The following is a 14,751-nucleotide window of genomic DNA, read 5'->3' as shown; positions in this document are numbered from 1 at the left end:
ATCTGAATATCCTTGTAAGAGTAATAAATGCACAGTGTCTAAGCTCAAGAGACAGTGCTATGCTTGATAAAACAACTCTGGGAATAACTGCTTCAAAAAACCTAAAGCAGTCATATAGCTTTGAAAAAATCACTGTGTCACAAACCAGCTTCTTGATCTTCTGTTTGTCCTCCTCAGCAACAATGGCAGCACACTCTGAACAGGCTGAATGGGTGTAGGAGGGACCAGGTTAGCGGCCAAACAACTGATTTTAGATGGCTGGCTTGAGGAGAGCTCAAACCCCTCTGAAAAACTCTCCTGACACTTCATCCCAGCGTCCAGTACTACGGCACTCACGAGGATGTTATTGGGTTCTTCTCATTAGCCAAGCAGCTCCACTGTAGTAAGGTATCTCTTGCTGAACTCTTCTTAGGAAGTGTTTTCCAGGGTCTCATTTCTTAAGCAGCAAGGAGCTGAAACAGCTCCTTTCTCTTTGTGGTGTTTTTCCCTGTGATGTGTTCATAGATGGTATAGGTACTAATTAAATTCCCCTGCAAAACTGTATCAAATACTATACTATAACAAAGACACAAGAGATCCACTTCATTTACTTTGTTTTGAAAAAGATGGCTATCTCATCAAATAAAATACCAGATTAATCTAGCATGACTGATATTCTTTGTAAATTCATACTGCATTTTAACTAAATTTTCATTGAGTTTTCATGCATAAAGAATGAATTAGCACAGTTTCTCATACTGATTCCATTTAAACTACCTCCAGAACATCTTGCAGGACTCATAAAGGTTAAGCAACAGTGGGGAAAAATTGCAACTTTAGTATAGTTAATCCAATGTAAAGACATGTAAGAAAAAGATGGATTCCTAGCTATTCCTCTGTGCCAGTTGATACAATTGTGTCTGTTTCTACATAACTTTAAAACCAGCTTCAGCATGCACTGAGGACAAAAGCAAACACCCCAAACTAGTCATAATCAAGACATAGCAAAATAGTACAGAAGAAGAAAGCAGGATGCCATGGTGCTTGTATGTATTTGTTTGTCTAACCAGGAGAAAAGAGAGGTTTGTTAGCTACAGTTTCCCACCAACTAATAAGACTACAGGAGACCCACTACTTGTTCAAAAATTACTTGACTCTTATTAGTGCTGCAAGAGTCATCAATGCTGATGTGAAGAAGACAGATGAATGGCAAAAGAACCACTGAGGTCCTGTGAAACATTTGGAGTGCTGTCTAAAATATGGCCCTTTAAATTTATATTTTGTAGAAGAAAAGAGCAAATTTCTGAGTTTCTCTAACATCTGAAAATCTGAAAATTCTCTAAAATCTGAAAATTGCTGTTTGGGAAATTGTTTCCTAATAGGAACCAGGTTGGCAACTCGGTGGGTGTTTCTTCTGAAATGCTTGTGTTCTTCTGAGCTTGCCCTACCCTTTTTCTGTGCAGTAGAAATATTTATGGCTCATGGTAACCAACTGAGACAGCAAAGGACTGTAAGAAAGAAGAGAGAGAATCTGGGGCCAAATGCTACCTTATTTACTCCCAGGAGCAGCTGGTTAGCTATCGCTGGTGCAACTAAAATGACCAGGCAATCATTTGCCTTTTCTATCAACCCTTAATTGCTGAAAGCAGTACTTTTTATCTGAGGTATCTGATCAGTCCTACAGCCACCTCTCCAACAAATAAACACAACTTTTTCACTACCATGAGTACGCCGAAAGACCACCAGTCAGCACTCTGTGTGTGTCCTCGTCGGTTGACCACCTCCGGGGCCATGTACTCTATTGTCCCACAGAATGAGTATGCTCTCTTGTCATGGTCAATGGCTTCTTTACTTAGACCAAAATCTGAATAAATTGAAACAAAAAAAAAAAAAAAAAAAGACTTGTCAGGCCTATAAGAATGACAATTTAAGCTTTTGCTCACTTAAACTGCTCAAACAAATCACACCAAGTAGCCAACGAAGCACTCTCTGTGTGCAGAAAGGCCACAGACGTGTGTGTGCTGAAGCTGGGCTGATACAGAGTGCCTGGGTGGCATTTTAATACATCCTGAAAGTAGGTTTATCATTTTCTCTGCTCAGAATGAGATTCTGGCCCAGAGCAGAAGAGAGACTTTAAATAAGCAGAGATACACAGTTCAGATTTGGTGAAGATAATGCTGGTAAGGATTTTGCTTAGATAACCAAAGCATTAGAAATAACAATCCCAGGTGGACGCTAGTGAAAAGGATGGCCAGGGTGTCAAAGGGATGCCTTTCCAGGTATCCTCTGCACAGCTACAATTCAGATAATTTAATCTGGAGTAAGCAGACATATTGAAGCATCCTTCCATCCACAGTGGTAAGCAGGCAAGCCTGCATGCTTCAAGAGTACAATCTTACCAAGAAAACACTATGTTCTCCATGTGCAATGCAGTACAGGTGCTTGACAAATTGCCAGAGAAGTCCAACACTCAAACTCTTTTGTCTTCTGAATTCTTGTAAGGAAACTCTCTCCAAGCAAAGACTAAGATGCATCGAACATACTGCAGAAAAAAAATCAGCTTATAGACATGAAGTTTTTCCTCACATACCTGTTATCTTAATGTGGCCCTCTTCATCAAGCAGAATGCTGTAAAGCAAAGAAATTCATTCATTAGGCAGGCACAGAGTGCAGCTAACAAACATGAATAGAACACGCTTAAAACAGATAAGGAAATACGCAAGACTCAAATGCATGTGTAAACAAACCCTCAGTGGATTATATGCCTCCAGAAAGAAAAATTATGCTCAAAGGTCTGTCTAATCTTATGTCTGAAGCATGCGTGGCCTGCGGCAGTTGCATGGGGAGACTCCTTAATCCATAGCATGCTCAGGGCAGGCATGCAAGCTGAGCTCAGAATGAACAGAGTGTTCAAAGCACACAGCTGCAGAATATCTGCTTCTAGCAGGAGAAGGAGCTGCAGGTTTTCTGTTCTTATAATAATAAAGGTAAGTACACAAATAATTGCTTGGACTCGCTGGAACTAAAATTAACGGCACAGGTAGTTAGGTTCATGCTGAAGTAATAAAAGTGATCATAGAGCACAATGACTAGTCACAGCCTAACTGCATGGATCTCAGCTCCTGTTAACTTATTCTGCCTGGAAGCATAAATGAAAATTCAGCCTGGAAGCTAAGTTCAAGAGTTCTCATGTTTGCCACCTGCGAACACATTTTATTCCCTCAAAGACACTCCAACATTTCTCTAAGAGAAATTACTGTAGTTCACAAAAACATTGCCAGTTTTTATTGAAACAAGAGCGAACACTGAAACTGAAAAATTATGATTGTTTGGGGGGTAATTTTTCTGCCTATAAATACCAACAGTAATGAGGGTGGTGTTTCTTCAGTTCTAGTTAGATTTAGTATATTTCTCTTTTCAAAATGGTCTAGCGAGGTGTCAGCTATTTTTATATTCCTCTTCTCTTAGAGAGTCACTTTAATCCAATTATTCAAGAAGAAAATATGACAGAAGTGAACCAAACACATTGGGCTATACTTTCATGAAAGGCTGTCTCTGTACTGAAACATAATTGAAAAGAGATGATCTTCTGTCATTCATTTGTGCATTTAGAACATACGGTTATTGTGTAATTCATCAAACAAAGGCCAGCAGCTGAGTCACTACTACGTGTTCTATAATTAAAGCTATTTCTTTTTGATAAAAGCATCTTTACTTCTATTCTTTCTCTCCAGAGTTCTTGAAGTACTAGCCTATAACAGGCATGTTTAAATTTACTACTGTGATTGCAATCCATAAGCAAGAGGCTTGTGCTCCAGAAAAGAGCAGAATAAAACACCTGTCAGTGTGGAGATGAGCTTGAACGTATGAACTCCACAGACCTGGCTCTGGAAAAACAGCAAGGGACAGTACAGCTCACAGAAATAACCCAACATTTTGCCCCACACCTGGAAAGCCCCTATGAATAACAATGCAGTTCAACGGTTGTGGGGTTTTCCCCAGAAGCACTGTTTTTATATTTCATAGAATCATAGAATAGTTAGGGTTGGAAATGACCTTAGGATATAGGTTTCCTACTGAAAATTCAGGCTGCTTTTCTATGTATACAATACATGCTTTTTCATACCTTTACCATCATCAGAGTGTTCATACCTTACCCTCACTAAAGGTATGGAGCACAGCTATCAGATGGATAATACGGTTTTAGGTTGTCAGCCAGCAGCGTACAACAGTCTTTCTCACACTCAATGTTTGCATGAGCAACAACATAAATGGGTCCTGGTTTCCTAAGGGTGTTTATCCTACATCCCCTATATACATATATCCCTCCCCTGTCTCATGTTCCCTAATCACCCTCATACAGTGCCCTCAGCTGCCTGCAATTTCCCCTGTGGCCCCTGGCAGCACCCTTTGGACAGCTGGGTGTTTCCACGTTTACCATCTGCCAACACATATAACGTTACAATTATGAACTGAAAATTACATTTCATGTAAAACAAAATAATATGCTAGCAGTGAGTAGATAACTGTTGCACTAAATCAGCTTAGAGTGACATTAAGAAGCAAAGAACAATGTACCTGCTTCTAAGCATCCAAATTACAACAGACAAATAGTTTTCCTTTGACTGTAGAAACAAACATTATCCGATCACATTGTCTTCTCTTTTTACCTTTATTGTTTTACAATTCCTTTTTATCCCACACTGCCTGTAGTAGAAGTTCTATTGTGACAATTACTTTAGCTATGGTTTGCAGGATCAACTAATCTGAAATAAACTAATATTATTTTGCAGAAGGGAAAAAAATAGAAGTTGTTAATGTGATTTAGGCTTGAGAAGAATCTTTCCTCTAAACCAAATTTTGAGATTATAAAAACTGTAAGTAGTAGACTACTTTTAAAGCTTAAATGTAATCCCATTGAGTGATATCCTCTCACTATAATATTTTTCCATTTTATTTGTTTAGTTTAAGGTTTATACAGGATACTGTCATTGCCAACCAGTTCTTTGTTTCAAAACAACAACAACATTTTAGCCTCAGGATCATCCCACAAATCTTCAAACTACGTTTCCTGACCTGCTGTCTTAAGCATGACTACACACAGACTTTGCATTTATAAACCTATTTTTGAAAGATATGCTTTTCAATCAAATAGATTACTTGATTTATCCCCAGGTACAAACTTGAGCTTACCAGTCTGAGTCACTCCCTTTCCTGTACAACTGTTATATTCATGTAAACTAATTTTATACTACGGAAATTTTATCCAGATTCAACCGCATCACTGGTATCTATTTAACTGTACATCAAAGACCATAAACCATATATTCAGAAGTCAGGAAATATAAGAATAAGGGCTGCCACCTTAACTTTACACAGTGATCTCACTGTATAAATGTAATTTAGTTACATGATGATAGTTTTTGTTTTCTTCCAGAGAAAGAACAGGTAATACTCATGGATTTTAGCTAAGTAGCAGACTGAGGGAGACAGCTAGCTGGTCTCAGACACAAATGCCCAGACAGCTGGATTCCATTTGTTCCTTTTCAACTCTAAACCTAGAGTATGTTCCTCTTCAACATGCTTCAATGTAACAATGGCAAATCAATGTCACCTTCCTTTCTTGGGTGAGCTCTAATTTCTCAATTCACTGATCCCTGATTTGAGGCACTGCAGCTTGGTCTGAAGAAATTTTAAGTGCTCTCACTTGCAACTGAAGTCAGTGAAAGATGTGCTTTGAAACAGAAAGTGACACTCAATTCTAAGAACGCTAAAAATCAGATTTTCAGTATCTCAAACACAGTGAAGAGTTTTGACACACACTTATTTTTCTCCTTGGTTTCTAACTTCTCCTAAAGCAAAAAATTACGGCATTTGCCTATAAATGAAACAGCACTGTGACTTATAGTTGAATATACAGGCTCTTATTTAGATACCTTCTAATAGCAGCTTCATATATCACAGGTTAGCTTGAAAAACAGCTTCACCTAACTCCAGAAAAAAAAAGTATTGCATGATTCAGACTAATGCTCACTAGAAACAAAGTTTGAAGCTGAAAACCTATAATTGGAGTTATTCTATCACGTACATGTTTGTTGACGCTGACTGAAAAAAAAAAGCAATTCAGAATGAAGTTGAAACTGAAGAGCTGCTGGCAGACAATAAAGCAGCATGTGGCAGTGGCAGCTATAGTGTGACTGACTGCTCCTTACCTGCCTTTCATACTAGTAGTGAACTGGCACCTTTCTCCCTCCAGTTGTTTAATCTGCAGGATGACTTCCTGTATTTGCCAAAGACTCTCTTTTTCAGTTTTTGTTGCATAAACAAGACGGGGAATTTCGGTTACCTGCGAAAGGGTCTAGAGCCCAAAGGACTCTCACTACATACATCTATATGAATTCATATAGTACTACTACTATTATTTTTGCAACCAAAACATACAGTTGGATTTAAAGTTTAAATCAGATAGTACTGTACTGCAGATAAATCTCCTCCCCTTCAAATTCTCACCTACAAAGTCCACCTTCCATCATTTTTGGTCTCTTTCTTTATCCATGAGCATGAAATCAATAGCACTCCATTTCAAAGAAAGAGCTGCGTATTTTTGAATTTCATGTCACAGAAGGAAAAGGCTGCTCTGCTGTTAAACTTTGGAAGTGTGAGCAACAGCCAAACACACTGCCCTCAGTGGTCATCTTTTTTAAATGACAGCAATCATTACATTAAAAAGGCTGGTAACTTTGAAATGCTGTAGCCTTTTTTATTTGAGCTGACACAGAAGACGCAGGCAAAGAACCAGGCAAGCGGCATGAAATAAAAACAGTATCACATCACTCCGAGTGATAGCACTGAGAGTGTCATTTAGTCTACTGATGTACTGCAAATAAATCAGAGAAAGAAAAATGCTCCATAACAGCACATTAGGAGTAGAAAACAGCTGCAAATATAAGGGAGAAGAATTATTGGGAAAATATTTTGGATCATTAATGTTAATAATGAAGTGGTTTTAAAATGCCAATTATCACGTGTCTCATGAGCTAATATGCACACTAGTTTTCAGAGATGCTCATTTAGCAATGGCTACAATAAAACTGAATGGCGCCATGACACATTTTGGATGAGCTGGAAGCGCAGTTGCTTTGAGTGCATTATACCAAAGCAAGGGGAAGGCCAAATTAAATGCTGCAAATGGAGAACAGTGGCAGTGAAGTCAAAGGCACAGAGATCTGAATGACATGCTGAGATAATTCACTAAACTGAAGGCCAGGCACACAGAGGTCCAATCACACTGGAGCACAGTCAAAATATTTTGCCTGATGCTAAAATGACATGACAGGAAGACCCTACTGCTCATGGTGAGGGTCTTCAAGTAGAATGTTACGTATAAGAAGGAAGGCAAAACCTTTGGCACCTTCTGACTTACTCATGCAACAAGGAGCAGAAATGACCTAAAAGCTCACATATGTGTGTTTTGGTTCACTCTTTCTTATTAACTTACTTTTCTGGTTTTAGATCCCTGTAAATAATTCCAAGACCATGGAGATGGTCTAATGCCAAGGCCAGCTCAGCTAAGTAGAACTTGACATCCTCTTCTGTAAACATCACCTAGAGAGAAGGAAGAGAACACATCTATTTACTGGACAGTGGTGGGCTGGCTTGCATTAAATGTCATGGAGAAGGAATTATCTAACTCAGGAATGCAGGAAGGACCATTGTCTCAGGTTCAATTTTCCACAATTTGTCTGAGCTCACATTAACAGTTCTTACCAGACTCTCCTTATGAAACAAAACGTAATCTGTTGAGTGCTTCTGTTCCTTAAAACATGCTGCTCTCATTCATTTGTTTTATCTGTTTACATGACATCATGTTGTAATAACATGAACATGGTTGTAACTCCGAAGCCTTTGGAAATGAATGGCAAAATTCAATCCATTCATCGCAGCTCTCATTTCTTTCACATCTCTTAATTTGCTAAAATCTTGTCATTTGGCTAACAAATTCGTATGAAATGTGTAACCCCTTCAGGAAGTGAAATGCTTCCAAATCTAAGCATGAAGAGACTCAGAGATGGATTTAAAAACCCATGTATTGAGAGTTCAAGGAATCTCAGTGCAGATGACCTAATCAGTGCTGCACTGTATAACATTCAGAACCTGATGAGGTCTAAACTGAGGGCAGCTTTCCTTTCTATAGCAGGTACGGATACTCCTAACACTGAAAGCTCTGGTTTAGGTGGTAAGAAACTTCTGTAATTGAGAAAACACCAAGCTCAGAAAAACTCAGATGGCAAGAAACCCCTTTGGTTCAATTTTCATTATATCCCAGATGTTCTCTTTAATTAAATTTCAATACGTAAAACGATAATAATGAAGAAAGAGAAGCTGGTATATTTGATACACAAGTGTGAATACTGTGCATGACAGAAGTAAAATGAGTCAGCTCAATACAAATTTACATGTCATGTAAACTTAAATATCTACCGTAGAAGTTGCTGAGCTTGTTTTTAAAATTAAGTAGCTGGTCTTGAATGCTCTGAGAAGCTGCAGAGGGTTGAGAGCAAAAAGAGAGTATTCAGAGAACAGATGTCACATTATTTAATTAAGTCTATCACTCCAAAGGCTAGAAAGGAAAAGGATACACCAGCAAAACCTCTGACTAAAAATTTAATTGGTCTGAATGTAAAAATTGCATTAATTATCAAAATAAATTTGAATTATTCATAAGGTTCAAAATAAACATAGGCAAGAAGTGAAATCAACAGAATCAGGGGAAATCTAATCTATACAGATACATCTAGGTAAAGACATCTGTCTTAGAAAAAAAAAAGCAGGAGAGAGACAATGCTGTAGTATATGGGATCCGATTGAAAGTCCACTGAAATCAATACCATACGTAACAAATTTCAAGCAGAACATGTTTTCCCATATTTTTTTCCCTTGCAATACCTTCACACTAAACAGCTGCAAAGTATAGGTACACAACATGAGCTGCAATCACTGAAAAAAGATGTAAAAGGACTGTAAAGTTAAGAGGACTCATTATTCATAGTATAAAGCAGAGAACTTGGTGCATTACATCAGAAAAGCTTTGGGAAAAATGTGAAATTTTAAAGGAGTACAAAATCTCAGCTGTTCTCTTTCACTTTCAAGTTTTCCGACTGTGCAGAACAGGTAACTGCCCTCTGTAGGTAAGAGTCACTTCTTCCATGAAACAGGAAAGGCCCTTGCTAAGACAGCATGCTGCCTTGTTAACAAAGCCTGATTTCATGACAAAATAGCACAAGGATATTTTCAAGTTTGGTAATCTTTTTCCTCCTGTTAAAAAACAACTGCTACCTTGTACTGAGTATCATTACTTGGCAGTGTAATAAACCTGTTGCTAATGCCTGCTTGCATTAGCAACAAGCCTTGAAAGCGAATACTTGGGATCCTCCCCAAGCTGTGGTGCACACAGTAGCCTGCAGCATGTCCCCAAACCAGGAATAAGATGTGGGAAAAAAAAGTCAGGGAACTTTTGAATAAAAGCACTGTTTCACACCTTTTTTAGCCCACCAGTAACTCCACAAATCAAGGAGAGCTAACATAGCTGCCCCTTGAGATGGCATTTGAAAGGTCCCTACCTTATCTGTAAAGATTGTGTGTTAGGTGGCTGCTTGCACCACCGCCTCCACACCCTAGAAAGAGACCAAGCGCTGCGGACATCATGTTAGAGACAGAGAACGCTGAGGCACAACCAAGCCTCAGGGTGGCAGGCATCCTCCCTGGAGCCTTCTGTACTGCCTACAGGGCCCTCTCTGAGGCTAAGTGCAGGAGGATGTGCTGCTTCAAGCAATGCAGACAGAGGCATTTGCAGACAAAGGCAAGTGCTAAATGAACCTAGAAGCCCTACGACTGCTGCTTTCTTAAGGTATTAGCAAGACTCAAGTTTGGACTGTTTTCTAGCTGCCTCTTTCTCCAGCAGCAGCACCTCCAGAGGCAGGAGTTGCAGAGGACACGGAAGGCATGGGAGCGGAGGGAGGTGATGGAAGCAGCAGCTGTCCCCAGGCAGGCAGGAGGAGAGCAGGTGAGGGCTGTGACAGTCAGCCTTCAAGCCCCTGCCAGCATGGTGTGTGGCCTCTAACCTGCTTCCAGCAGCTGCTGCAGGAGACAGCTACTCTGCTGCTCACTGGCTGACACTCTGGTGTTAGCATCCTTGCTGGAGGGGTCAGCCCTAGCCTACAGCCCTCTCTCCTTTCTGCTGGCAGTTGTGTTTTTCCAGTGGTTTTGTCCCTATCTCCAGGGCAAAATGTATTGGGGATTGATTTCTCAGACTGCTTCTCATCACATGCAAGACATATTTTGCAAGCAATGAGTCTGGAGCTATTTTGCTATGGGGATGGCTTATTAGCGGTACAGTTTTCTGCAACAGTGATGCTTAAATGCTATCTGCTGCATTACCTATGGCATAGTTCAAATACAATTATTATGAACCTTCTTAAAGATGCAAGATGATAACATTCTATTACATATATATTGCAGGAATATTCACATCAAGTTAATCAAAGTTCTAGAAATCCAGGACAGTCTTTCATTTCTAAGTTAAAAGTTTATTGGCTTACCTCTTTGGAGAGTCTTGTGAAAAGGTCCCCTCCCCGCAGGAAATCTAGTATTAGATACAATTTTCCCTCTGTTTGAAATGCTGCATTAGAAAAGGATGGAGAGGTTGAAAGCTTGAATCATGATAAAGGTCTCCAAAATATGAATCGTGTTGACTAGCAGTGTATCATGCATGCCATTAGCTTCCCTGTCATTTCAGCAGTTTGAGAGCAGAAAATTTAATTTCTGTATAGAACTAAGCAATCAAGCTTAGGCTGTGAGAAAAAATGGTATCAGTTGAGAGACAACAATACATTACTTACATACTAATTTCCATGCTAAGCACCTATGAATTAATATTGCACAAGGCACCAGGAGTCACTAAGGGCTAGGCATAGAGAGAAGCTCCCAGGCTTGTGCAAGAGGAGAGCCTATCAAAATGTCCTCAGAAGACCCTTTACAGTAATAAGGGGGCTCCTTGGGAAGCTGGGGAGGCAGAAGGAGGCAACTCCAGCAAGACACCACATTCATATACACACATACACAAATTTGGACTGGTGCTGATTATTAAGAGCAGTTTTTATTTAGATTCACTAGCTTTCTAAGTGATATCTGACAGCAGGTGAGGGGGTCGGCAGGTGTATACTCACCAGCTACCCCACCAACACTACCTACCCCATCAGACTTTATGACAAATGTATTTTAATGGAGGAATAGCTAAAATTTACTTATACTGAAATTCTTCAGCAAAAATGAAGAATTTCACACAGGTAGCCTCTATGATTTTGTTAGAGACAGTCATAAGTAGTCAGGGGGTATCTGTACGAAATTGTAACACATCTAGTTACAATTCCCCAACCAATTGAAGAACAAACATGAACTATATTTTATTATAGTTACCATAATGAAGCTTGACTATGAAAGGATGATTCACTTCTGCCAAAATATCTCTCTCCATTTTTGATCGTACCCGATCCCGAACTATAAAAAAAGAACAGTAAGAACAGTGACATATTAAGATTCAGAATGGTCACTAGGTGTGGTACTGGAATGAGGTTCAAGTGATCTGGATTCTGCTTCTCACTTTGCTGATGGCTCATCGTGTGGCCTTTGACAAATTACATCACTTTCTAGTGCCCCCTCTTTCTGCCTGTCTTGTCTGTGTACTAAGAGTAAGCACTTCAGGAAGGCATCACATCTTCCTCTGTAGAGAACTGCCCTAACTAAAAAGACTACAGCATTACAAACAATGGGAAAGTGATTATGCTTTGCAGAAGAGAAAGTTAATGTGAAAATAAAAACTACATAAGATCAGTAACTCTTTGTCATTTAAGTAGAATGTACCAGTCTCAGAGCTCATCTGGTTAACCTTGTGGAAATTACAATACAATTTTTGTATTGTGCTGATGCTAGCAGCGTTTATGAGATATCACTAAATAGCACTGTCTGGAAGTGATTTACATAAATTTTCTTTCTATAAATATTTTAAGCTTCAAATAAACCATCCAAACAATAAGTGATAAAGAGGCTCATTAAAAATATTAAAAAAGTATTTTTATGTATAGAGATAAATCACCTTTTGCCAGCAATAAGAAAAAAACTTTTTGTGGTTGACATGAATAGGGAGTAAGAGAGTAAGAGACAGACTTATGGGGTTAGCTGAGTTCAAACTAATCAAAACTGACACTAAAGATTTCATAGCAAAAACATTTTAACAGAATGTTCAGACATTGTGGATGAGTCAAGTTCCCCCATTATCAGCTCTTGATCTTACAGATTAATTTTTCGGTCAATCAGAATTTTACTAATTCCATAATGAAAGCATTGAAATTTTCTTTTCCTGTGTTACACAATGCCAATACCCTTTTAAGCTGACAGCATCTACAAGGACTGCTATTCAACTATTTCAGGTGGTAAAGCCTGAGATCTCAAGTGAGATTCTGTCATCGCCTTTCACGTGTTGTGGAGCTGCTGAGAAGCTGAGTACTCTCAGCACCCAAGTAATGAACATGCCATAATGAAACTACATATTCTGTTGCAGTACTTCAAAAATTGGTGCACAGGAATTGGTCCAAAACAGCTGATCTGCAGGCTTAAATAGGAGTGGAGGGACACTTTGATTCCTTGCTAATTTGATGCTTTACCTAGTTCAGTAGTGACACAAGCTTTAGTAGCTCATTGAACCTAAGGTACCTTGTAGATAAAAAACAAAACAAAGGGAATCTCAGAATCTTATCTCACAAGGAAAAATAACACATAATGCTCTCACAAAATGCCTCACCTATGTGAAAGCAGAGCATTTCTCATGCTGTAGATCAGTGATGGTCCCAGGTAGGAATTCTTGTTGGAGAGGTAGGCATTACTGAACACTCTACGTGGGACATTCCCCATTAAGCTTGGTGAGATAGCCTAACAAAATGCCTTTCTGCACTTGCACTATGCAGGCATGAGAAGAGGCTGGCAGAATGGCATCATGTCCTCTTGTTCCCATCATTTCAATTTCTGAATCAGTAAAGACATCTGTGTGGCCAGGCACTTCATTGAAGCCACATGCCATGTGCCCTGCTCACTGCCGTGGACCTGTCAGGGTGCCACACCACCATTCTCCTCATATGCATTCAGTAGGCACAATGACATTAAAGAAAAGGCCATGTCATCACAGAAGACACCTCATTCTCCAGAGTCATGGCCCCGTAACCCCTCTGAACCTAGTCTCCTCCAAAGCTGCTCTAATCACCACCTTCACAGTGGCTGCCAAAAAAGATAATTGGAACCTGTAATCAGGATTGCAGCTTGGCATGTGAGTTGGTGACCTGCCCTGATCATCTTCCAACATCAGATACTGCCTGATTAAAACGCTCTGAGGGCAGAAGCTATATAGGTTGTCGTGGTTTAAACCCAACCAGGCAGCTCGTTCACTCACTCACCCCCCCTTCTTTCCCTCCCCCTGCTCCCGGAGAGGTGGGGAGGAGAACTGAAAAGAATATAACTCCCACTGGTTGAGATAAGAACAGTTTAGTAACTAAAGTATAACACAAATCACTACTGCTACCGCCAATAATAATAATGATAAAGGAAATAACAAGGGCAGAGAATACAACACCTCACGACCCACTGACCAGTACCTTGCCCCCACCCAGCAGTGATCTAGCCCTTCCAGGTAACTCTCAGTTACATCCTGGGCATGACGTGCTATGGTATGGAATACCTCTTTGGCTAGTTTGGGTCAGGGGTCCTGTCTCTGCTTTCTCCCGGCTTCCCCTCCTCCCCGGCAGAGCATGAGACTCACAAAGTCCTTGGTCAGGCTAAACATCTGAGCAGTAACTAAAAACATCGGTGTTATCAGAGCTGTTCCCAGGTCGAAAGTCAAAAACATAGCGCTGCACCAGCTACTAAGAAGGAGAAAAATGACTGCTACTGCTGAACCCAGGACATAGGCTCAGACTTTTAAGCAGTCCTACCACCAAAAGGACTATTAATCATACTCTTTGGAGAGACAAAATGACTTGCTTCCTCCTACTGTCCTTTTCTTACTCTATTACTTCCATATGCCTGGGCCATGCCTGATTTTAACCTTCAAAGTAGACTCCCTAGAGGTATCTACCTGCTTGCACCAGCTTACATGCCAGAGAGCACTGTCAGAGTTACTTATTGTACTGTATGGTGCACATCCATTGTAATACTTAATTAACACACAAGGTTAAATCCCTTCTCCTTTTTGATTTGTTATTAATGCTGTCATAGCAGGACAGAAAACTTACTTTCTCTTACTCTAGATACACCTAGAAATAGGAATTCCCCTGCTCTTCTGCCTGCCTGTATTTTGAGGGTTGGGGCAATGTGGGTCTGATATGCATCAGGAAAGATTTTAAGAAGAGATGAAACTTTGACATATCATTGAAACAGCATGAAAGTCTGGCTCAGTTTGACTCCTCTGTCATACTCCAGCTATGGTGAGTGGGAAAGTGCCCCCCCTGCACTTCACAGATTTTTTTTCCAGTATTCAGTGGTCAGTCTGATCCACTGAGGGAGTCTCCCTTCCAGTTCTTACATCCTGGCAGTCAGATAATTAATTTGCTCAAGCATGATCTGAATTAGTTCTGGCTGCTTATTCAGCCTGCTAGATTGTGGCTGTGGAGGGACTCTTCCAGTAGCATGAGGAGAGATGGACGGGGTCTGAATAGCTGCTGCAGTGCT

General features: G+C 40.0%; 1 protein-coding gene across 1 annotated transcript in view; it reads right to left on the bottom strand.

Moving 5' to 3' along the window:
• Nucleotides 1–14,751, bottom strand: part of RPS6KA2 (ribosomal protein S6 kinase A2) — a gene marked incomplete at both ends in the record, with an annotated part of 158,389 nt that overhangs the window by 53,855 nt on the left and 89,783 nt on the right. Inside the window, 5 exons of the mRNA XM_080616651.1 lie at nt 1,701–1,843; nt 2,570–2,607; nt 7,478–7,584; nt 10,578–10,657; nt 11,455–11,535. Coding sequence (XP_080472777.1) covers nt 1,701–1,843; nt 2,570–2,607; nt 7,478–7,584; nt 10,578–10,657; nt 11,455–11,535 — 449 coding nt within the window. The remainder of the gene's footprint in view (nt 1–1,700; nt 1,844–2,569; nt 2,608–7,477; nt 7,585–10,577; nt 10,658–11,454; nt 11,536–14,751) is intronic.

This window comes from Psittacula echo (genome assembly GCF_963264785.1).
Source record: "Psittacula echo genome assembly, chromosome: 4".
NCBI lineage: Eukaryota > Metazoa > Chordata > Aves > Psittaciformes > Psittacidae > Psittacula > Psittacula echo.
The sequence above is the reverse complement of the archived record's forward strand: the minus strand, read 5'-3'. Positions and strand labels throughout refer to the sequence as shown.